Here is a 25185-nt window from a genome sequence, read left to right as displayed (position 1 = left end):
GTTTTTTGGATCCACTGGAGACTCATTAGCCTATCCTGTCTCTACAGTAGTGTCCTCTGCTCCCTTCTGTAGGATGGAGACAACGAGGGGCCTGAGCTCCTCGCTGCTTACTCCTTGGCTTTGGCTCTTCCTGCTTATGCCAACTAATTCTTCTTTTTGCTCCACTGCACCTTTCATTCATTCAATAAACATTTACTGAGCACTTACTATGTACCAGGCCCTCCTCTAGGCACTTGGGATACGCCACAGACGAAGATTCCTGCCCAGGTGGGGCTTATAGTCTGCTTCCTGGATTCTGCTCACCCATGTGTCTGTTGTCCCTGGCTTCTGCTGGCCCGTGACGTGATATCTGTTGTGTTGTCATTTCTGTGATCTCATAGCTTTTGATGTTTGTCCCTGATTTCTACCGACTATGGTTGCTTTGTATGTTTCACATTCTGCATTTTGAGAGGCAGTCTTCTAGTTCAGGTAGCCAGTATCTGGTTGTCCAGAAACTTTGCCCCAGGCCAGCCCACAGACAACCCGTGAGTGACTGTCGAGGACCGTTCTGGGTGCTAAGGTAAAGGGATGAATGAGATGAAGGGTCCTGCCTTCTTAATACTTATGCTCTAGTGGAGGGACGGGCAAGACATAAATCAACAAATGAATATAAAATGCAGTGTTGACGAGCAGTAAGTGATAAGCAGGGTAGCAGATTGAGGGATGTCCATTTCCATAGGTAGGAGGGGTGGCATTCGAATCGAGTGAGGACCCGAAGCATGCTTATATCTGAGAAGGAAGCATTGTGGGCAGAGGAAACAGCAGGGCCCTGGGCTGGAAGTGGTTTGGAATGTTCTAGAAAGAGGGAGGAGGCCTGAGTAGCTAGAGCAGAGTATGCAAGGGCAAGTGTAGGGGATCAGGTCAGAGTCATGGGGCCAGACACGCAAGGCCCTGTTGGCCACTGTGAGGACCTGGCTTTTGTCCAGAAGACCCTGGGAACCTCCAGTGACATGATCAAATGTGCAGTAAAAAGCACCAACCTGGCTGCCGTGTGGACGATACACCGAAGGAAGGGAAGAGTAGTTCCAGGGAGGCTAACGCTGTCATACAAGCAGGGCCAGTGGTGGCCTAGACCAGGGTACAGTGTGGACACGAAGAGAATCAATGGGCTTCTGGGTCTCTTGTGAAGGTAGAACTGAGCGTAATGGTATACTTTCCTGATATACTTTCCCCCAGTCACCCAGGCGGACGCAAAGGTTGCCTCCTGTCTGCTCCTGAGGTGCTTACCTTGCGTGCCGCTGACGAGTTTCCCGATCTATAACGAAAGGATGATAATCACCCCTCCCTCCTGGGGTCATTATGAGCGTGCAGGGCCCTAGTGGGGCCCCTGGTGCAAAATGGGTGCCCGGTGAGTGATGGCCATTATTTTCAGGAACATGGGAGGCGGGAAGCATGCAAGGGACCCCTCTGGGTTGGACTTCTCCCAGTGGACTTCAGGCAGCCCTGATTCTGCTCTGACAGGCACCCTGGAGTCGGGACCTTTCAAGTTGAAAGTGGAGGGACAGACCCCTTTACTGAAATCCAAATAAGAGCCTGGGGCTTGCCCTAACTTATTTCAGTCCTCACAGCCCCTCAGAGCAATGGAACTCCACAGCCCCATTCTGCAGGGTCTCAGAGAGGTGAAGGGATTCACCCGAGGGCCTGTCGCAAGTGATGGGGTTCGGGCCTGAACAACTGACCCCTGGCCAAGAGTCAGGGTGGCATAGTGATGAAAGGCCAGGGCTTAGGACCCACAGAAGTCTGAGTTTGAATCCTGGCTCTGCTCTGTATGGTCCTGAGCATGTCCCTTCCCCCTCTCTGTGCCTCAGTTTCCTTAGCTGTGAAAAATGGGACAACACTGGGCTCCTTGCTTGGTTGGGGTGAGGCCTAAGGAAGGTGCTGGATGTCAAGTCTTCAATTGGACCCACATAGAGCAGACATTCAACAGCTGAGGCCTCTCCTGTGTTGCCCCCAGGCCTGTGTCTCTGTGGCTCCTGCCTGGCATCCCTGCCAGCAGTTTGAAGTAGATGCCTCGTTGCCAGATGCTGTCATGGAAACCAAGAGATGGGGGAGTAGGAGAGGCCTGGAGGAGGTCTGGGGGGAGGGGACATCATTCCCTTGCTCACCCTCTGGCCCACCTCAGCCAGCTCATTACAGCAGTGATGGCTCAGAGGAACAGAGTGGGGGCGGGAAGCCAGGCTGTGATGGAGGAGACAAAGGCTGGCTGGGCTCAATTGGAAGCTTTGTTCCTGTAGGGAGTGTGGGACACAGGGCACCACCTGTGGGGCCACTCGAAGCCACCTCCCAGGCCCCCCAAGGCTTGAGCAGGCTAGAGCCAGGATGTGACTCACTCTGGAATCCCTTGTCTAGCCGTTCCTTCTGCTCCCTTCAAGAGGCAATACATTCATTGTCTTGCCCTTTGAAACAGCCTCCCCACAGCATCTCTGTCAAGTCAAAGCCGACAACCCTTCTGACTGTTTCACTGAATTGATATCAAAAATGAGTGGCTTGCTGTCTTGCAGCAAGAACAGCTCCATTTGGAGACCGAGACTCCCCATCCAGGTGTCCTTCAAAAATTAGATCCCTTTGGACACCTTGTCTCGAGGAAATGGTCCTCCTCCCCCTTCTCCATGCCCCAGCCCTCTGGAACTACATCCCACACCTCGCCTTCCCACAGCATGTGGACGCTGTTAGGGCTCCCCTCCCCTATTCAGAAGGCACACTTGGAGCTCTGCAGCTTTGCAGGAACTCGGGAGGAGGACCCCAGGGCTTGCAGTCGTACAGAGCCGTGTTGGAATCCCCACTTGCTCTGCCGTTTACACACTGCGTGATGGGTCAGCGACCCCTGGGAGTCCCAGTTTTCTTACCGGTTCAAGGGGATTTGAGCGTAGGATCTGCCTCATGGGACTCAGTGAGTTGACCCAGGTAGAGCATCAGCAAACTGCATTACTGTGCTCGTCACTTCACACCTTTCTTTCAACTCAGGAGCAAGGAAGGAAGCAGAAAAAGACAACCCGTAGACACACTTTGTTTATAAAATTAAGCCCTTTCTCTTTAAGATGGATAGAATCTGCTAAAGGCTTTCCTTGGAGGAGATGTTCTCAGCTTTAGATCAGTGTGCCAGACATTTATTGCATACCTACTATGTGCCAGGCTCTGTGCTAGGTTCTGAGGAAATAATGGGGGACAAGGCTTTGGAACCTGCAGCATGGTGGGGAAGACAGACCTGTGTACAGTCAGTCTCCACGTGAGAAGATATGTGCTATGGTCTAAATGGACACAAGGACTACAGCTGTAAGGATGCCCGTGGGGTTATGGGGCGGGGGGGCGGGGGGGGTGGTGGTGATACTTATCTCAGCCTAAGGATGCACTAGCATATTTTTCAAAGACAAGCAGGATGTAATTTAGCACAATCAGGTGAAATGAGCTCACAGGCAGAAGGTACAGCCTCAGCAGAGGGAAATAGCATCCCAACCAAATAGCATTGTGTGTTCAGGAAACCGGAAGGAGTTAGGGTTTGCCAAAGCATCAAGTCAAGCTCACGGGCAGGGGGTGGTCGGAGATGGACATGCCTAGAGAGTTAAGCAGGTCATTAGAGATTGACTCCCTTGGTCTAACCTAGAATCTTTTCATTGCAATGAAAGTTTCAGCATCCCTGGGAGACCCAGTGGGCGGGAAAGTTTTTTTTATTTATTTTCCAGAAACATGCACTTCGTGGAGTGGTCCCAGGACCAACAGCAACTGCATAAGTTGGGGGTTTGTTAGAAATGGAGAACGTCAGGCCCCACTCCAGAGCTGCAGAATCAGACTCTGCGTTTTAACAAGGTGGCGCATATGCAGCTTACAGAGTGAGGTGACGCAGTGCCGAAAAGCACCCAGACATCACCTGCTCTGCTCCCAGCTCCCTAGTAAACGTGGGCTCGTGGCTCTTCAAGCAGTGCAGGACCTTCATTAGGCCTGTGTCATTGGTCTTAGATGAAGGCTAGCAAGGGCACCGCCCCAATGTTGGGATAGCCCTAAACGGGGATATGTCTGAACTGCTTTTACCACCTCCCTGGAGTCTCTTGCCTGGTCTCAAGCAGGATCGAGTGGGACATATTAATACAACTTTTTTACTTATTCGGCAAGGGGAAAGCTTTCTCTGTTCCTTGTTAACAACAGTCTCCAAAAGAAAAGATATTTGGGCAGGAGATGTGGCAGGTGCTGCTTACTTGACCCCCCTCCCTGAGATGGCTTGTCTTCAGGGACAGGGTGCCTAGACCTTGTGCGTGTCACTTTTATAGCTTCTTTGTTCATCCATGTATTCTCTTGAGAAAGGGACAGTGGCTACAAAGTCTCTTGCATCTCCCAGGACCTTGAAAATCAGACCAAGTGGTTTGGACTTCTACCAGAGCACCAGGGAGCCACTGAGGAGTTCCAAGGAAGGGAGTAACAAGATGAACGCTGCTGGTTGAAAGACCACTCTGCCAGCAGGGAGGAACTGGCAAGAAGGGCTTGGTGACATCAGGGCAGAGGCTAGTGTTGTTGGAGTCCAAGTGAGAAAGATGAGGTCTGGGTCTGGCCAGTGGCCCTGTTTGGTCACACTGCACCAGCCCATACTTTGCCTTGCTCAGTGGGTAATGTCGCACAAATTCCAAGTTTGTAACCCATCTAGTCTCCAGGAGACAGAAGCAGCTGCTAAGTTTGAAGCAGTCACTTAGAACTAGCTGAGAATAAAAATTGGAACCTTCTGCAGGTCATACGTGGCCAGTGAAGTCATCTATTTAGATCTGGACAGTTTAGGAACTGCTGGCCGGGCTCTCGACTTCCCCTGGGAACTCCCCCGAATTCTCACACCAGCCCCTGGGGTGGACGTGGAAGTTGAGGACTCAGGACCCCTGGGCCCAGCTGAGAAGGGGGAGGAGGAGAGAGAAACACAGCCTCAAAGTCCTTCTGTTGCCTTCGGTGAATCTCACTAGGGAGAAAGTGTTTCCCAAAGCCGCTCTGTGGAACCCTCAATAGAAGGAGGTTCCATGGTCGCATAAGTCTGGGAATGCGGCATATCACATCCCCTTCTTAGGGATTCACGATGCCCAGTAAAACGTGAGGACTTCAGCTCAGACAGAACCTGGCTTTGAATCTCAGTTCCACCACTTCTTGGGTTGATTCAGTCTCATCTGCAAAATGGGAATAATGGCAGTACCAATGACATAAAGTTATCAGGAATATTTATGAGATAATGTGTAGCATCCGTCTTGTACATTAGGAAACACTAAATAAAGAGAAGCTTTAAAATTATGATATTTTAATGGTAGTAAATATTTGTATTAATAAATACAAATACAAATTATTACTGTCTTATTATTTTAACTTTAAAGGCTCTGAGAAATCCTGCAGTAGAATCTGCTTGACTTTGCTTAACCTAATGTTTCTGAACTTTATTTGATCTTGGAGTCTCCTTTTTCACGTAACATACAGGACTTTCTAAGAAATTCATGCTCTGTGGGACTCTGGGAAATACTGATTTTTGTGTTTAGGGAACAGTCTGGAGAAGTCAATGTCTCTGAACCAGGATCCAGTCTAAATATGGATCTTTCTGGGCATAAAGAGTTGTGTTTCATTCTCAGTGCCTCCTCCATCTCCTTTTCCCCCTAAGATTGTCACTCAGGAAGAAAGGCATGAGCTAACCATGCCAGAGTTGTAGGGCTAGCAGTATGGAGTGAGGCTTGAGAGTCTGGCTCAGGCCTCAGAAAACTCCTACTCATCCTTCAATAACCCACTCCAGTGTTAACTTTTCTCAGAAGACTTCCCACCTTGCCAAGGCAAAATTACTTGACCTTTCCCACTTGAGAAGGCCCATAGCCTCTGGAGCAAATGTCACACTCAACATGTACCACGTTTAACTATAGTTATCTGTTATGTAACTGTCTCCTCCCAGCTAGACCATGAACTTCTTCAGAGCAGGAATCCATGTGTGTTATCTCAGGACTCTCAGACAACACTTCATCAAGACCAGATTTCATTCATCACCTTCTCTGAATTCCTTGTGACTCAGCCAAAGAGAGGAGGAGTGAAGAGATAGCTCTGGCTCTTCTGAGGCTGGGAGAGGACATCTCCACCCTGACAACTCTGCTGGTTCCCATTGCCTTGGGGGAAAGAATCATTTCCCTCCGATGGCCACATGCATGGTTCAAGACCTGCCCAGGGTCTCTGAGAACAGAAGCCAGGAAGCAGGAGATGAAAACTGGGGTTACTGAGAGGGATAAAGAGAAGAGAAGAGGATAGTGAAAGAGCAGAGAAACCCACAAAGGAATGGTGATAAGAAAAGCCAGCTCCCAGGGCCCACTCCAGAGTTTGTATGCCATGAACTGTAAACTTGGCTTGTGTAGAGCTAGGTGAGGGCTCTGAGGCTGCCTAACCTTGGGAGGACACAGCTGTCTCCAGCACTCTGAGGCTGGCATGGGCCTAGTGCAGAGGGGCCCTGTCTGATCCTGGATGCTCAGAGGCCAGAGCCAGAAGCTGGGAGGCAACACCTGGCTGTCCCCATATCCTACAGACTCAGCTCAGGGCATGCCAGAGCCCCAATGGTAGTGAGACGAGTGAGGAGGGTGAGCTCAAAGCCAGCATGGAAACGGCAGGAGTTTTGGGCAATAGAATGCTTCCCCCCCCCCCCCCAGGGCAACCATTCAGTAGCGTGTGAGGACTGATTCAGGCCTAGATCTAACATGGTCCCAGCAGGGGTGTCTTGATTCCATGGTTCATATGGATCTCCCTCAGTGTCTGGAGATACCAGGATGCGGGTGTGGTTGAGACGTGAAACCTGGTCACATCTCAGGGTTCCGGCTGGGGAGGATCCTGTGGATAGGCGACAACGACAACATCATGATAAATCAGCTTCTGTTGTTACTGAGCACTTAATGTGTGCCCTGTCACAGTCAGCCTCACTTAACCCGCACTACAACCCAGGGGACAAGGCTATTTTACCCCGTTTTGCAGATAAGGAAGCTAAGAGCCAGCAGGGTTATACAAATTCCCCCAAGTCATGTAACTTGTGAGTAGTAAACCTGGGTTTCAAATTAAGTCTTTCTGGTTCCCAAACCCTGGTTCCTATCCTTAGGCTATACTACCTGTCATCCCAAGGAAATGGGAAAGATTCCCAGTTGTATGGACTAGACCAGTGGGTTTGCATCCCTCAGACCCAGTGCTCTCTTTCATTGCTAATAGTTCGTGATACCCTCTTTCCCATCCTGAAATGCGGTTCATACATGGACCGAGCAATCTACCTACAAATATTAAAAATGGTGGTGGTAACAGTAGCCATACACTAATCTTGTGGTAAAGGAGACATAAGAGGAAAGCCATTTATAATGCAATACTAATACATGTTTCACTCCATAAATGCTTGGGCACACCCACACTCAAAGATCTTCTGAAGCAGACACATGCCTGCAGTCACATCTAGAATCAGGTAAAGGCATGGGTACAAAGGTAGGCAGATACAGGCGTGTTGAGTCAGCAAGTCAAATGCCACCCGGTGACTCAGTCCATGGTAAAGCTCCAAACAAAACAATGCATCACCTTCCCCGATGCATGATCAGGGCAGTATTAGACGATTCAGAGCAGATTGAAACCCCGCAATGAATTCTTGTGTTTGTATGTAAATGGAAGGAGGCGTTCTAGATTTAGATCGTTATAAACACGTGTCTCCACCTACACAGAGTCCAGGGAACATTTAAAAGTAGGCAGGGCAAAGGACAGTGCTTGCTGTATGAGGCCTCACTCACTGCTGCCCGCTAAATGCCAGTTGTGCCCTCCAAATCATGGTGATGATTCAGAACACGCCCTCCATTTCCAGATGCTCCTCAGCTGATACCTCCAGACGTCACCACCATCACCGCCTGTTGAAAGCCATCTCCTAGGCTAGCATGGTGGGGTGATGGGGTCTAAGGTTTAGAGAGGTACATGGGCACCGTGATTCCCACCCCACCATGCTAGCTGTGTATTGCAGGCCTCTGGCTTCAGTTCCAGATGCCACCTGCTGGTGACACCTTCCGGTGTCCAGTGTCTCAAGTTGGCTCAGGACCTGGGCAGGATGAGCCTATATATAACCAAGTAGGAAAGAGAGAATAGAAATTAATGAATATTGAGTGTTTACTGTTAGCTAGGCCCAAGGTCATACTGTTAATGAGGGCTAAAGCCAAGATTCAGACAAGACTGACTCCAAAGGGGATAATCTCTGATTTTTTTTTTTAACATTTATTCCTTTTTTGAGAGACAGAGAGAGACAGTGTGAGCAGGGGGAGGACAGAGAGAGACACACACACAGAATCCAAAGCAGGTTCCAGGCTCGAGCTATAAGCACAGAGCCCGACACGGGGCTCAAACTCACAAGCCGTGAGATTGTGACCTGAGCCGAAGTCAGATGCTTAACCGACTGAGCCACCCAGGTGCCCCAAAGGGGATAATTTCTATTGTGCTTTTTAAAAACTAAGGTTGCAATTTGGGAGATTAATGTAATGGGAGTGTTAAGGTAATGGTATATACTCCAGAGCACAGTATGGGGTCAAGTACAAACCCAGCCCTACTCTCCATCAGCTGAGTAACTTTGAAATGGCACTTCCTTCACTTTTTTTTTCCTGGTGAACTCCTACTCATCCTTCAAAACCCAATTCAAACATTACCTCCTCTGTGAGTTATCCCCAGCTCCTCCAGGATGAGGGAGTAGTCCCTCCTTTGGGCTCTATGCCTCTATGCTCCCATCATTAACTCTCACCATGACACTTATCACCCTGTGTTGTGATTCCTGCTGTGTCTGTCTCTTCTACTTGATGATGAGCTCCTTGAGGGCAGAGACCTTGTCTGATTCATTTTAACACCTCTGCTTCTTTCCCTCCACCCCCAGTGCCCAACACAGTGCCATCCAGGTCCATCACAGGCATGAAGAAGTAGAGAATTTATCTTTGACTGAATCAATTCACTTTGCCTGCTAAGTTGCTCACAGAGCAGACCCTTCATGCTGGGCGAGTAAGTGGAGCAGGTCACAGTCACCTGGGATTTATGAGCTGTTTATGGCTTCTCTTTAAACACAGAAGCTTCTCAGTTGGCACAGATAGAGACAGGAGTCAGCCTGTCCCTGCAGCAATTCAGCCTCCCTCTGAAGAGATGTATCCAAAAGAGTGCCTCTGTGGGGCTTCTTTCAGACACATCTGCTTCCTGCAGGCATCTCTGTTATTTTAGCCCCTCTACCCCCACACCAGAGCTTCCCGAAGCCAAGAAGAGGGGGCTGGCTTGCATTTAGATCCAGGCCTTGGAGGGAGGAGATGCTGTTCGCCTGTCCCGGCCAGCATTCTTCGTCACGCAGCCTTCTGCCTCACGCGTACTTAGTTCCTCTTGTCTCCCCTGGGTTCAGGTTCATGTCCTACCCAGACTGTGACCTCCGGGCACCGTCCTCCTTTCTTTCAGGATCCAGCTTGTCCTCCTCACACCGGTGGGCCATACGTTTGGTCCATTCCCCCGCCTCGTCTATGGGCACATCCCTCTTAAAGAAAGGTGCCAAGTTCATGGGCTTTGGGAAGAGACCTGGTTTCAAATCCCAGGTCCTTATTTCCTAGCTAGGTGCGTGCAGTGGACAATGTTGGTGTTCTACCCTATGTCCTTTACAGTTTCTCTGTGACCTTCCTCCAACTCACGGTGCTTTTGCCTCCAAAGGTACACACCGTGACCCTTCTCTGAAGGGCTGCTCTTGGGCTATGAGCCATTTTGTCCACAAGTGCAGAGATCCAGAAGTGTCTGAGAATTTATACCTTCACTCCTATCCCCTCAGCCCTGGACCAAAGACTGTTGGGTGTGGGAATCTGGAAGCCCGTCTTCCATGCCTTGGCTGGGTCACCCCTGGGCTGTGCCAGACACTTCAGAACTCCCACGCAGGATACCTGCTCGGCTCCCTCTCCCTCACCCCCTTTCTGCTTTCTCCTCAGACCCTTCCCTTGGCACATCTCTCACTTATGAATCCTTCCCTCTGGCTCTGTTTCTGGGGAACCTGGCTTAAGACAGCGCCTCAGGTGGGTAACTCCACACTTCTGAGCCTCTGTGTTCTCTTCCGAAACTTGAGGCTAGTAGTGCCTATGCCTTAGGGTTGTTGGCGGGATTAAATAAAATAGATGCAAGGTTCCTGGCCTATGGCATGTAGGAAGCTCACACATGGTTCCTTTTTTTTCTTTTCAGAAAGTCAGCCAGAGAGCATGCGTCTGGAGAGTGGGAGCCCCAACTTGTGTTTCAGGAAGTCTCTTTGCCTCCCTAGACCTCAGTTTCTTTTTCTTTCTGAATAGCTTTGTTACGATATACTTCACAGACCACACAATTCACCCATTTAAAGTGCACAATTCAATGGTTTTTGGTATGTTTACAGAGATGTGCAACCATCACCATGATCTAATTTTAAAACATTTTTATCACCCCACAAAAAAGCCCTGACCCATTTGTTACTCCCCATTTCCTCCCTCTTCCAGGCTCACCCCACAGCCCCTGGCAACTGCCAGTCCCCTTTCTGTCTCTATGGATTTGCCTCTTCTGGACATTTCCTGTAAGTGGAGTCATATAATGTGCGATCTTTGGTGGCGTTGGCTTCTTTCATTGAGCATAATGTTTTCAAGGTCCGTTCATATTGTGGCCGGGGTCAGAATTTCATTCCTTGTGGTGGCTGAGTAATCCATTGTATGGAGGGAGCACACTTTATGTATCCATTCATCATTGGATGAACATTTGGGTTGTTTCCACAGTTGAGCTATTATGAATAATGCTGCTATGAACAACTTTTTAAAAAAATTTTTTTTAATGTTTTATTTATTTTTGAGAGAGAGAGAGAGAGAGAGAGAGAGAGAGAGAAAGCAAGCTGAGACAGGGCAGAGAGAGAGGGAGACACAGAATCTGAAGCAGGCTCCAGGCTCTGAGCTGTCAGCACAGAGCCCGACATGGGGCTCAAACCCATGAGCTGTGAGATCATGACCTGAGCCGAAGTCAGGCGCTCAACTGAGAGAGCCACTCAGGCACCCTTGCTAGGAACAGTTTTCTATGTGGATATATGTTTTTATTTCTCTTGGCTACACACACACACGCACAAATTCCACTCCATGTATGTATATGTAGGAGTGGAATTTGTGTCATATGGTAACTGTGGGTTTGCTTAACTTTTTGAGGAATTGCCTATTTTTCAAAGAGGCTGTACTGTTTTACAGTCTCATTGAAATGTATGAAGGTCTTAATTTCTCCCACATCCTCCACAACACCTACTTGTCTTTTTTATTTTAGCCTTGCCAGTGAGCGTGAAGTGATATTTCATTGTGGTTTTGAGTTGCATTGCCCTGACGGCTAATGATGTTGAGCATCTTTTCATGTCCTTATTGAGCATTTATAGATCTTCGGAGAAAGGTCCATTCAGAGTCTTTGCTTATTTTTACTTGGGTTATTTGCTTTTTTATCTTTGATTCGTAAATGTTCTTTATATTTTCTGGATTATTAGCTCGTTATCAGGTATATGACGCCTCAGTTCCCTCATCTGTAACTTGCTGTTCCCAGGTTATGATACAAAGTATGTAAGGTGCCTGACAAATACCGGGTAGCTGTTAGTTGTTATCATTAATAGAATGCTCTTTTGTTTTTTTAATTTATATTCAAGTTAGTGAATATACTGTGTAGTCTTGACTTCAGGAGTAGAGCCCGGTGATTCATCTCTTACATAGGACACCCAGTGTGCATCCCAGAAAGTGCCCTCCTTAATTCCCATCACTGATTTAACCCATCCCCCAACCACCTCCCTCCAGGAACCCTCAGTTTGTTTTCTCTATTGAAGAGTCTCTTATGCTTTTCCTTCCTCTCTGTTTGTATCTTATTTTTCCTTCCCTTCCCTGTGTTCATCTGTTCAGTCTCTCAAATTGCACATAGGAGTGAAATCATGCGATGTCTGTCTTTCACTGACTGACTTATTTCCCTTAGCATAATCTCCTCTAGTTCCATCCATGTGGTTGTAGGTGGAAAGATTTCATTCTTTTTCATCACTGAGTAGTATTCCATTGTGTATGTATACCACATCCTCTTTATCCATTCATCAGTCGATGGACATCTGGGATTTGGGCTGTTTCCACAATTTGGCTATTGCGGATAGCGCTGCTGTAAACATTGGGGTGCAAGTGCCCCTTTGAATCAGCATTTTTGTATCCTTTGGATAAATTCCTGGTAGTACAATGGCTGGGTCGTAGGGTAGCTCTATTTTTAATTTTTGAGGAACCTCCGTACTGTTTTCCAGAGTGGCTGCACCAGCTTGTATTCCCACCAACAGTGCAAAAGGATTCCCCATTCTCCACATTCTCGCCAACATCTGTTGTCTCCTGAGTTGTTAATTTTAGCCGTTTCGGCCACTTTAGACAGTGTGCGGTGGTATCTCAGTTCACAGGGCCAGATAGGCCTCCCGATAATATCCCATCTGTCCCTCCCCTCTATCAATTTCACAAATGAAGCAACTCATGCCAGAGAAGGAAAGTTACTTCCTCCTCTTGGATTCAGAAATGGCCTAAAGCATATCTGCAATGGAGCCCAGCTGTGTGACCTTGGGCAGGTTACTCCTCTCTGTGCACCCCCGTGTTGTTATGTGTAAAAGGGAGGTGAGGGAGGGAGTGTAAGCTCACTTGCTCTGAGCAACTTCTATGTGGTAAGCATTGCCTGAAATGCTTCCAGGAACATCTTCTTGTTCAGTCTTCCCAACTTCCCAAAGTCATACGTGTTCCTGCGTGCCCATTTACGTGTAGAAACTGATACTCAGAGAGATGAAGTCCCTCGCCTGAGGGCTCACGTCTGGGAAGTGACAGCATCAGGATTTTCTAACCCCAATGTCTGTCTTCTCTTTTGCTGCCACAACGCGTGTCCTGGGGTACTCCCTCCTGGGTCACCCCAGGAAGGGACTTTTTCCTTTTTTTCTTTGCTAATATCGATTGTGATTATATCAGAAACTTTCTAATAACCACAGAGGACACCTGAGGAAAAAGGAAAACGCACTTCCCACTCTGATCCTATCTGATGCTTTCATCATCTTTAGACTTGCAAGATTTTAGGGGCACTTGGGTGGCTCAGTCGGTTAAGCGTCAGACTTCGGCTCAGGTCATGATCTCACGGTCCGTGAGTTCGAGCCCCACGTTAGGCTCTGTGCTGACCGCTCAGAGCCTGGAGCCTATTTCAGATTCTGTGTCTCCCTCTCTCTCTGACCCTCCCCCATTCATGCTCTGTCTCTCTCTGTCTCAAAAAGAAACGTTAAAAAAAAAAAATTTAGACTTGCAAGATTTTGAATGTAGTCCAGGCCCAGCTGAGACCCACCTTTTTGAGGCTGTGGCCTGAGGAAGCCAGAAGTTTAACCATCCCCAAGGCCAACCCGAGCCTAGACTGTGCTGGCTTTGGGAGGTAAAGATCCCTTGGGCCTCTCCTTGTAGAAGTAAGGCAAGTTTGTGTTCTCACTGGGTGTGTGTATGGGGGGGGGGGTCTCTTGGACAGAGGGGCTCAGATTCTAAAGCAGTGGTTTTTAGCCGAGAGTGATTTTGCCCCCACTGGGCTTTTTTTCCTACAGGTATTTTGGTGGTTATGACCTGGGGAGGGTTGGGAAGAGGTGCTACTTACCTTTCAAAGGTACAGGCCAGGGATGCTGCTAAACATCTTAGAGTGCCCAGGCAGCCCCCCAAAGAATTCTCCTGCCCCAAGGTGCCAGCAGTGCAGAGGCTGAGAAATTCTGTTCTAGGCAAATACAGCTGCAGGATCGGACCTGCTTTTCCCAGGGGCCCACAAGGGGCATGGGCACGTGTGTGTGTGTGCATGGGGGTGACTACTGCTAAGGAAGATCTTCTCTACTTGATTGCTAGGGATCCTTGTCTTGTCCTGCCCCCTTCCTATGTTCTAGGCTGGACGTTGCAAATAAACTTGTGATGAAGGCCGGTGGCAGGAAAGCTTGCTCTATTGTTTTAAAGCACCGAGGATCCCGTTCCCCTACCGGGAGGGGTCCCTGCCGCTCAGAGAAGCAGATGATGAAATGGTTGGCTCATGTTTTGTGAAGCCTGGCACCTCTTGAGGGCAGGCCCCGTGTCTCATTCATTGCTCTTTCTCCGGTGCCCAGCACAGTAAATGAGCGTAGCAGGACTTTGCTGAATGAAAACTGGTGGCCAGAGAAGATACTTCCTGGTGGTTTAAGAGCCACCCCAGTTTTAGCCTATGGCCAGCCTCTCACCTCCCAACTTTTACGACCAAGTCACATGTTAATATAATGGAAGCAACTAGCTATGGCAAATTTATTGCGTCTGACAGGCACAATTCTAAGTCGTTTACATACGTGAACTGAGTTCATCTTCACACAACCTATGAGAGAGAGATTATTGTTATATTCCTACTTGATAGATGAAGAAACTGAGACAGAGAGGGTAAGTAACTTGTTTGCAGTCACACAGCTCAAAAGCAACAGAGGCAGAATCTGAACACAGGTGGTCTAGCTCCATGCTCTTTATCACTGGATATTTTGCTCCCTTTCTTAAAAGCTGCCAGCAAAGCCCAGCCTGCCCTCCCCATCTCATGTTTCTGGGGCCACCTTTCTCCCAGACAGACATAAGAAGCTGACAAGTCAGGCATTACTAATGGGAGCGGAGGAAGCACTTTCCTAACATACCCAGATATTGTTTTTGAAGCCTGAATGAGAGAATCAGACTAATTGTGGTAGGATAAATTGGCATGGGGTTCATCCTTGGGGCTTCTGGCTTTATTTTTCCACTGTTTTTAGCTGTTCTTAAAACAAATAATGCTCATAAGGAAAAACTGCCAATAGCTGCTCATTGGATAGCAGGCCCCAGTCATACACCCTCAGACAAAAACCTGGGGGATTGTGAGAAAATTCAAGTGCCTCTGGGTACTAGCACTATAGAGTCAGATTGAGGGGTCTGGAGTGTGAGCCTTATGAATGGGTATTTTTACCAAGCATCCCTGGAAATTCTGAAGTACAGCCAGAGAGGGCAGGAGTCTAGAGCATTGCCTGGAGGAGGAGTGGGGCTCCGAAACCTGCATTTTCAGTCACCGAGGAAGAAATCAACTCCTGCTTATCATTGATGATGAAAGCATCATTCAAGTTTTGTCTCACAATTGCCTCCTCCGGGAAGCCTCTCCTGATTCATAGAGGCTAATTGCTCCTTTCCTGACCCCTGCACAGCACTTGGTACACCCATTACAGTTGATGTCACAGAGTAGTTATTTGTTTATTTGGCCCTTTTGAGTGAGAACTGTGTTTTCTCAGCTTCTGCACATCCAACACTGACTCCAGCGCTGGATATCAAGTTGGTGCTGGATGCATGTTTATTTATTTATTTTTAATGTTTATTTATCAGGTGCATGGACGGCTCAGTGGTTAAGCTTCAGCTTAGGTCACGATCTCATGGTTCGTGGGTTCGAGCCCCAGGTGGGGCTCGGGTTCGGCTCTGTGCTGACCGCTCGGAACCCAGATCCTGCTTCGTATTCCCTCTCTCTGCCCCTCCCCCTCTTGCTCTCTGTCTCTGTCTCTCAAAAAAATGAATAAACATTTTAAAAATGTTTTTTTATTTGTAAGAAATTGTGATAAAATGTGTGCTTGTGCACACGCACACATGGAGGAGGAGCAGAGAAAGAGGGAGAGAGAGAAAATCCCAAGCAGGCTCCACGCTGTCAGCACAGAGCCCAGTGCGGGGTTCAAACCTACAAACTGTGAGATCACGACCTGAGCTGAAATCAGGAGTGGGACGCTCAACTGACCGAGCCCCCCCAGGTGCCCCTGGATGCATGTTTATTGAACAAACAGGTGACCAGGCAGACAGGATACTTTGGCCCTTGTCGAGAGCTCCTGGTGGTCTGGCCTACAGACTGAGAAGACCTGAGTTCTAACTTTGTGACTCCCTATCATCTTGACTTTGGGCTACTCGTGTGCTCAATGTGAGTCCTCGTTTGCTCATCTGGAAAATGGGAATAATATTAGTGCTTTGCTCTTAGAGCTTAGGGAGCTCCGATGATACAGGAAACAGTGTGATGGTGGTTTGTAAACCTGAGGTGCCATGCTGATGTGGGGTGAAGGAGGAGGAGGATGTCCTTCTTGTTCTGGAATGTGGGCATTCTGAGAGATGCTGCTTATGGCAACTTCTGGGCTCTGAGCCTGACTTCCCCGGGTCACAGCACTCAGGGGAAGCAGATGGAAGTTCCAGATATGAGCACGTGTGACTCCCAGGGAGCAGTTCACTGGGTTGTTTGGTATTATGTGGAAGCCTTGACCTCCAACCACCTTCCCTTGAGAGAGTTTTCCTGCTCTTTCTACCCACCTTGCGGGGCTCCTAAGGGGTCCCTAGACCCCTGCCAAGCAGGATCGGGCTGTACATTAAGTTCTTTTTAGTGCTGCAGCTCTAAGGTCAGCTTAGCATTCCAAAGGTCAGGCCCTTTCATCTTGCAAGGAACTTTCCCTTGAGAGTTCTATACCCTTGGGGTGTGCACAGCCAGAACTTCAGATTTATTAACCAGCTTTCAGAAAGCTACACAGCTTGGCTCTGATAAATCAAAGTGACGGACATTGCTGGCCTGAGAACAAAGGACAGCAGCTCTGCCATGGTGGCGGTGCACTTAGTAGTCAAAACTGTGGCTTTTACTATCGCACTTTTGTCCGTTACCAGATTACCGAATCCTGGAAGCATGACATAGGCATTATTATTATTATTGTCATTTTGCAGAGAAGAAAACTGAGGCTGCGAGAGGTGAGATAACTTACCCAAGGGCAAACTTCTTCTCCCTTGAGAAAGCTGGGATCCAGCTCGGAGCTGGCTGATAACCATTCATTGCCCCTAAGTGGGTGGAGGGGAAGAAGAGGCTGACTTTTATGCCTGGGGTGTCCCCCTATCTTGGGGGACCAGGATCTGGGGCCTCTCTGATCCCCCATCCCCAGGGTCAAGAGAGCATTAGCACCAGTTACAGGAAATAAAGTAGCACAGATTAGAAGATCTGCCGGTAGCCTCACCTGCACCACAGGTGTGCTTTGGTTAATGTGGTCATGCATGAAAGTGCTTGGCTTCAGAGCAGGTAGGCAGCCCGACACACAGAAGAGCCTGGAAGTAGACCTGAATACTTAGGAGAATGTAATGTGTATGTAGGGTGGAACTGCAAATCACTGGGGAAAAGACGCGTCACTCAGTGAATGGTGTTGGAACAGTTGGAGAGCTGCCTGGGAAATACTAAGTTGCACCTCAACTCACTCATTTCACCAGAATTAATTCCAGATTTATCAAAAACTTAAATGAAAAAAAAAAGATAAATACCAGTATTTGAAGAAGATAAAAGATTTTTAAAATAAGCTCAAATTGGGTGGAGATGGCCTTTCTAAGTACAATGTACAAAGATGCACCAAAAATGTTTGGTAAATTCCAACACCTAAAAATTTTAAATGTCTTCATTATAATACTATAAGCAAAGTCAAAAGACAAGTCACCTGGAAAAAAAATATTTGTAAACATATATCCCACACATGAGCTTATTTTCTTAATATATAAGGAGTCCTTACAACCAATAAGAGAAAGGTCAACCCCACAGAAAAAAAAACAGTCAAAGAACATGAACAGAAAAGGGGGGATTACAAAAGGCATTTAATCATGTAAAATGATGCTCAACCTCTCTTATTAGAAGGATTGTGAATTAAACTATGATCATATCACTCCAACTTACCAGAATGGCAAAGATTTAAAAGTTAGACAAGACATCCTGTTATCAAGGTTGTGCAGAAACAGACACCCTCAGAAGTTGCTAATACTGTGCAAAGGGTGCAGCCTACGGAGAGCGCTTTGGATCTTACGAGATTTTAAATGCACAAATCCTTCGACTCAGCGATGCCACTTCCAGAAGTCCGTCCTACAGAGGACTAGCGCCCAGGTGAATCAGCGATTGTACGAGGACAGTCTGAAGTGGCAAAAGCTTGGAAATAACCATAAATGCCCCCTATAAGATATTGGTTAAATAAAGGACCGTATAGCCATAGATGTCTTGCACTGCAACTGTGGAAAAGAGTGACTCCAATTCATATGAAATGACATAGAATGCCTTTCAAAGGCCATTTGTTTAAAACAAAGAAAGAAAGGGAAGGAGGGAGGGAGAAGGAAGGAGCAAAGAGTTTATGTCAACACTTATGCTTCTGTGCACATAGTTTGGTGCAGGAGACACAGGATGTTAGTAACAGAAGTGCTTCTGGGAATAAGATCTCAGTGGCTGGGAGAATGGGCTTAGTTTTTTCCTTTCTTTTTTCTTTTTTGATTGAAGTACAATTAACACAGTGTTATAACAATTTCAGATGTAATGATTCAGCAGTTCTGTACATTTCTCAGTGCTTGTCAAGATAAGTGTACTCTTAATCCCCTTCGCCTGTTTTACCCCTCCCCCCACCCACCTCCTCTCTGGTAACCATCAGTTTGTTCTCTGTGTTTAAGAGTCTGTTTTTTGTGGGTTTTTTTTGGTCTTTTTTCTTTGTATTGTTTCTTAAATTCCACATATGAGTGAAATCATTTATTATTTGTCTTTGCGTGAGTTATTTCACTTCGCATTATATTGTCTAGGTCCATCCATGTTGTTGCTCATGACAAGATATCATTCTTTTTTATGGCTGTGTAATACTCTGTTGAGTGTGTGTGTATCTCACATCTTCTTTCTCCATTCATCTATCAGTGGACATTTGGGTTGCTTCCCTATGTTGGTTATTGTAAATAATGCGGCAATAAACATAGGGGTGCATGGATCCTGTCGAATTAGTGATTTTGTTTTCTTTGGGTAAATAAACCAGTAGTAGAATTCCTGGACCATATGGTAGTTCTACTTTTAACTTTTCGAGGAACCTCCATACTGTTTTCCACAGTGGCTGCACCACTATGAATTCCCGCCAACAGTGCACAAGGGTTCCTTTTTCTCCACATCCTCACCAGCACTTGTTGTTTCTTGTGTTTTTTATTTTAGCCATTCTGACAGGTGTAAAGTGATACCTCATTGTGGTTTTAATTTTCATTTCTCTGATGATGAGTGATGTTGAGCTTCTTTTCATGTGTCTGTTGGCCATCTGGATGTCTTCTTTGGATAAGTGTCTGTTCATGTCTTCTGCCCATTTTAATCAGATTTTTTGTTTTTTTGGGTATTGAGTTGTATAAGTTATATACTTCGGACATTAACTTCTTATCAGAAATATCATTTGTAGATATTTTCTCCCATCCATTAGGTTGCTGTTTTGTTTTGTTGATGAGCTTTTTATTTTGGTGTAGTCCCAACCGTTTAATTTTGTACTCTATTTTCTTTAGTATCATTTTTTTCTAACTCTGGGCACAGATGTATTTATGTGTGTGTGTGTGTGTATATATATATATATATATATATATATATATATGAACAAAGCAATGCAAAAACATCTGGCAAATAGGGGGTACTTAATGTATCAGTTTCCTTCCCCCTCACTGAACCTCAGTTTCCCCTTCTGCTAAACTGGAATGCTAAATTCCAGCACTGCCATTCTCTCTGGGTCATTGTGAGCAGCAAAGGCAAGAGTCAAAAGAGAGCATGCTTTGAAAGGGGCCCATTAGTCTACTAATGTAGAATATCAGTAGTAATAGTATCATTGCTGTTTAAGGGCATCCCACATGTAGCCCCAAATAGGGCCCAGCCTGTTTGCCCTCGTGTCTGAAACTCTCCCTCTCTCAGCCTCAGTGTTTTCATCTGTAAAGTAGGCCCATCTAGAGCTCATGTTGGGGGATTCCTGACCCTGCAGGTCCAGAAGGCTTCCTGCTTGTTCCAGCAAGAGCCATCCTAGCTCCTCTCCTGCTTAGTTGACTAGAGGCCACCCCAGATCATGCGCTTATTAGCCTTCCATTCACCCTCAGGGTTATGTAATTCCAGACCTGGCTTCTTCCCAAACCTCAGGGTAGGGGGGATAGGAGGACCCAAAGGCCTGGAATGAATCAACCTCAGGGTCATTACCGTGAGCCCTGCTTGCCACTGAGGACAAAGATATCTTTTCCTTGTGGCAACAGAATGATCTTAGCAAACCAAAAGTCTCTTGTCTCCTGTGACACAAATGCGGGGAGCCCCTAAGAAATTGGGATTACCCATTTGGAAAGTCAACTGAAAATGTATCTTTAAAGTGTTTTTTTGCTGGCAACATGCAGATGCCAGGTCTCCACAGTCCCCCTGGTTCACTTGTTTCCCCCATCCCTGGTGTCTGTGCCTGAGCTTCAGGCATAGAAAGTCCTTGTGACCCCTACTTGACCTATTCCTCTGCATGGAAGTAAGGTTCTTGGCTTAGTCATCTGCACCTTCCCAGCCCTTCTGTCAGACTGTGCTGCATGCTTGTTGACTTTAGAGATGAGTAAAGCAATGCCCAGAGAAGGATGGTGAGTTATTCAAAGTCAACCAGTGGCAGGATGGCAGAGCCAGGACCAAAACACATTTGTGAGCCCAGAGGAGAATGGGGTGATAGGTGATTCCTTCCTGTGGGAAGGTATCTTTCTCGAGCCCCCTTCTACCACCTGGGGTAAGGGGATCAGCAGCAGCTCTCAGGAATCCTCTTGAGCAGATGTTCTGACATATTGTGACCCACAATTGTTCCTATGAATGTTGGGCAAGAAGGAGGACTTTGCAGAGTGCCAGGGTTTGGGAAGAAGGGAAAAATGTGGGAGGAACATTGGTCTACTGTTGGCGTGTTTGGGGTCCATGGACAAGCCATGCTGCCTCTCTGCTTTGATTTCCATAGCTGTGATCCACCCACCTACCTCCAGGTGACCAAAGGGCCCAGAGGAAGGGCTTGAGAAGGGCTGGAAGCATTGCTGAGAGATGGAAACATCTCGTCATCTTGTCCTGGGTAGTCCTGTCCCCTCTTCTCTTTCTTCCTCTTCCAAGTGTGAACCATGTGCCCCTAGTGTTTTCCCCCTAAACTAGTTTCAAGTTCAAAGGAGCTTAGACAAGAAATTACAATCTGGAGATGCCTGGGTGGCTCAATTGGTTAAGCGTCGGACTCTTGACTTTGGCTCAGGTCATGATCTCGCAATTCATGAGTTCGAGCCCCACATTAGGCTCTGTGTTTATGGCACGGAGCCTGCTTTGGACTCTCTCTCTCTCTCTCTCTCGCTCTCTCTCTCTCTCTCTCTCTCCATCTATCTCTGCTCCTCCCCTACTTGTACTTCCCTCTCTCTCTCTCAAAATAAATAAAATAAACATTAAAAACATTTTTAAAGAAAATATATTCTGCAAGGTGAATGTTGGAGGCTAGGGAGTCAGAGCAAAGGGGAAGTAAGTACTCAGTTTAGGATGAGAAGGAACATCCAGGCTCAAGATCTCAAATTAGAATACAATATTTATGGAGAGACAAAAATGCATCTTTAAATATTACTTTGGGAGTGACCACCCCTTGATGTTGCATATAAAGAGGCCATTCATACCTGACACATCATTGCTATTTGCTCCTGCCAGCAAGAACCCCTAACGTGAGGTGTCTGTTGTTTCACAAATATGTTAACTCAGAAACAAGATCAAAGTCATAAGAAGACATTCAAACAGAAAGGGATCTCCTCTGAGGTGCCCTCATTTTGGGGTTAAGAAGGGTGAAGCCCAAAGATGGGATGTCCCCTATTTCGATCACACAGTGCATTCCTGGTAGCTGCCCCAACAGTGCTTCAGACATTTCGCCCGAGCGTGTGCAGAAGTCCACAGAAGAAAATGCGTGTCTGCTCTGCCTTTCCTCTGCTATAAGATCCTAAATGCTTCCCGAAGGCAGGGGTGGCATTGGACTTGTCCACTCGTCTCTGTCCCTTCGTGCGTACATTCGGCAGAAACGAAGTATTTGCACATCAGTGATCTCTTCTGACCTTCACGGAAACCCTTTGAGTGAGCAGGCAGGTCTTGTTTCCATTGCACAGATGCCAGAGAGCGCTCAGCGAGGTGGGGTGTTTTGTCCAAGGTCACATGGCTCGTGTGTAACTGTAACCCAGATTCTTTACTGTCAGATAAATCTGCTGTCCTTCTGGATCCAGGGGACACCCTCAAGTTCATGTTGTAGACCAGCCCAATGATTAAGAGCATGGCTCTGCATTCATACTCCAGTTACTGAAGGCTTCTGTGACTCACTTTCTTCATCTGTGGAGAAATTAGGAGGATAATAGTACCTATCTGCCTCAAGAAGAAGTAAATAAACAAATACATACGAAGCTCTTAGCATAGTGCTTGGGACATAGTTAGCACTCAGTGGATATTAGCCAGGCCACTAATGAGACACTTGGCATCAGTGGATGGGTAGTTTGGCAATTCTCAAAGGACCTTAGCAGTCCATGACATATAACAATTTGTTGTTTTTCTGAGACAGAAGTTAACTACTCACATGGAATGATATTATGATGATCATCTTAAAACATACAGACATACTTTTTTCTGTGTGAAAAACAACCACTAGGGGAGTGAGAATAGTGTAAAGCCAGGTAATTGAGGGGAGAGACAGGCAGGAAGCATGTGTCTCTAGAATGACTGTGTGTAGGCAGAAAGCCAGGAGCCTTTCTGGAGCGGTACAGGAGGTTTCTGGGAAACCTTATGGATGTTGGCAGAAGGGTGTCATCCAAATGGCATTTAGCCAGGGCCCTGGAACACCCAGTCCTGCCTTGCAGGTCCCAAGGGGGGACGTAAGTACCCAAAGGACACTGAGCAAAATGTCATTCTGCAACCCTGGCTCCAGAAACCCACCCACCTGGCCCCCGAGTGAACATGACCAGACCAGACTGGAAGGGCCCCTTCCCTGGTCCTCACTCAAGCCCCAATGTTTACCACCCCAGTAACGAGAAGAGACCCAGTCGTCTCCCACACTGTCCCAATAGCTGCCCCAGTCTGCTCACCTCAGGGCTCCTGAGGACAGGGCAGTGGGCCAGCTACGTGGAAAGAAGAGCTGGTCCTCAAATTTGTTGGTTTGATACTGGGTTGTCCAAGCACAAATGCAGATAGACAGGTGGCACACATTAGCGGGTTGGAGTAAAATTGGCCATGCCCCAAGTATGGTATTAATGAGGTGTTTTATGACAGTTGTTTTCCCTAGAAGTGATAGAGAGTGATATATTGTCCAGGGTGGTACAGTGCAGTCAGAGAATATGGGAGCTGGAGGCAAACGGACCAACAGCCAGATCCCAACTTTGGCCCTGTGTAATACTATGCATTTGGACAAGCCATCTCATTTCCCCAAGCCTCAGCTTTTTCAACTGTAAAATAGGAACGATATCTCCTACCCTGCTTGTTGTAAGGATTATTGATGATATAGGCACTTGCTTGGTGATGGCCATCACATCGGGGCTCCTACTCTATGCTGGATGCTTACTCACCCTTCTCCCAAGTATTCTGCAAATTTCGCAACTTTTGGTATACCAATGCACTGATATTTACCTAATAACTCTCTAAGTCAACTCACTTTTTAGTTTAAGAAATGTAACCATGAAATTACAGGTTTGATACGCTTTTTTTCCTAACATGCCTTACAACATATGCATAACTATTAAAACAATACTTTTCTTTGTGTGAGACCAAAAAAAAAAAAAAAAAAAGGAAGGAAGGAGAAAAGAATCAGTGTGCTAAGCAACATTGATATGCACACCACACTTGGGGACGCCCAAATGTCCAAATTTAATTCCCAAGCCGTCCTGTCAGGAGGAGGATTTGGGAGGAGAATGACTCCCTTTTTCAAGATAAAGAAATGGATTTCCCGCTCAACAGCACACATCCAATCAGTACCTTTGAGAAGTCAGTTTGACATTCCTTCAAGACATTTTCTTTTTTTTTTTTAAAGTTTATTTATTTACTTTGAGACAGAGAAAGAGAGGGTGAGTGGAAGTGGGGTCAAAGAGAGAGGGAGAGAGAGACAGAATCCCAAGCAGGCTCCGCGCTATCACTGCAGAGCCCGCAGATCTGGATGTGGGGCTCAACCTCACAAACCATGAGATCATGACCTTAGCAGAAGTCAGACGCTTAACTGACTGAACGCCCCCAGCTGCCCCAAGACATTTTCTTGTTAAGAGGGATCTTTCAGACCCTCAATCTTCTTCTTGACTGTAACCAAAAAGAGAAAAACATGGTAGGGAGTGCTCCTTGGAACACGCAGCTTTCTGAGAGGTTGTTTTCCTTTTGAAAAGATTCATATTCATCTCAGTCCCTTGTAAATCAAACCTGAACCTCCAACGTGAGGGGAAAACGTAAACAACTTTGAATGGGTTGACTGGACGGTGCCAGCTGTGGGCCTTCAAAGCCAATTTGTGCTTCCAGCCAAACCATATTTAGGCATATCTGCCATGAGATTCCTTGACAACCTCCCTGCTCCCCCCTCCCCACACCCCAGCCCACCTTCGCACTCATGGGTTAGCTAGAAATCCCCTCCACCTCAATGGAGGGCTTGGGGTGGTGGCCCTGTTGGACCTCAGGAATCTACATGTATTCATCGGAGCCAAGCCGCCTTCACGACGGCATGCCTTAAATTATGAGGTATCTGGAGACTCTAGTCCTGGGGCACTGCCCCTTGCCTTTGTAGTGCTGTCCCTCTTGTGAAAGCCTCAGTTCAGGGGTGCTGCAAGAGTTCTCTAGGACTCTCTGGGCTGCAAGAGACAGAAGCCACCTCAACCAAAGAACTCCTCATAAGGATACAGAGGCATCCCAAGGAAATCAGGGCAGGACTGCAACAGAGCCTCAGGAAGGGCTGGAACCAGGAGCCACAGTGCATCAGAGCTCCCCGCCCCCTCCCCTGAAAGCCTTCCCTCTCCCAGTTACTTCCTGTGTGTCTCATTTATGCCCTGTTCTGAGCAGATCATCTGTCCCTGCTTCCAGCATCCTTGGGGCAGAACGTGGCCATCCACAGCCACCCAGAGAGAGAGAGACTGAAGTGCTCTGTCAGGCCTAATCCCATGCCCCCAAGGAAGGGACTATACAATCCGGCCTTCCAGTCTCTTCTCCTCCCTGAGCCAGTGATCTTTTCACAATGTAATCTGGTCATTGTCCTCCTCCCCCTGTGTTTGCCTGTGTTATGGGTTTTGGATGTTTGTCTATTCCCGTACAACTGCTCACTCCACCAGGATGGGGATAGGTCTGTTTATGCTCCCAGTACCTAGCAGTTGCTCCTCAATA

At 47.2% G+C, this 25185-nt stretch overlaps 1 protein-coding gene across 3 annotated transcripts in view; it reads left to right on the top strand.

Annotated features, from left to right (window-relative positions):
• The window catches only part of HRH1 (histamine receptor H1), an 85263-nt gene that overhangs the window by 13458 nt on the left and 46620 nt on the right, over positions 1-25185 (top strand). The window contains exon 1 of one of the 3 annotated variants that reach the window (XM_086697423.1): positions 3422-10579. The exons of the other annotated variants lie outside the window; for them this stretch is intronic. Within the exon in view, the coding sequence (XP_086553549.1) occupies positions 10552-10579 (28 nt within the window). The 5' untranslated portion in view covers positions 3422-10551. Of the gene's footprint in view, positions 1-3421; positions 10580-25185 lie in introns of those variants that run through there. 3 annotated transcript variants of the gene reach the window in all.

Source organism: Puma concolor, chromosome A2 (genome assembly GCF_028749965.1).
Source record: "Puma concolor isolate L17-30 chromosome A2, mPumCon1.1.hap2, whole genome shotgun sequence".
Taxonomy (NCBI): Eukaryota; Metazoa; Chordata; class Mammalia; order Carnivora; family Felidae; genus Puma; species Puma concolor.
This window is presented reverse-complemented; position numbering and strand designations above follow the sequence as displayed.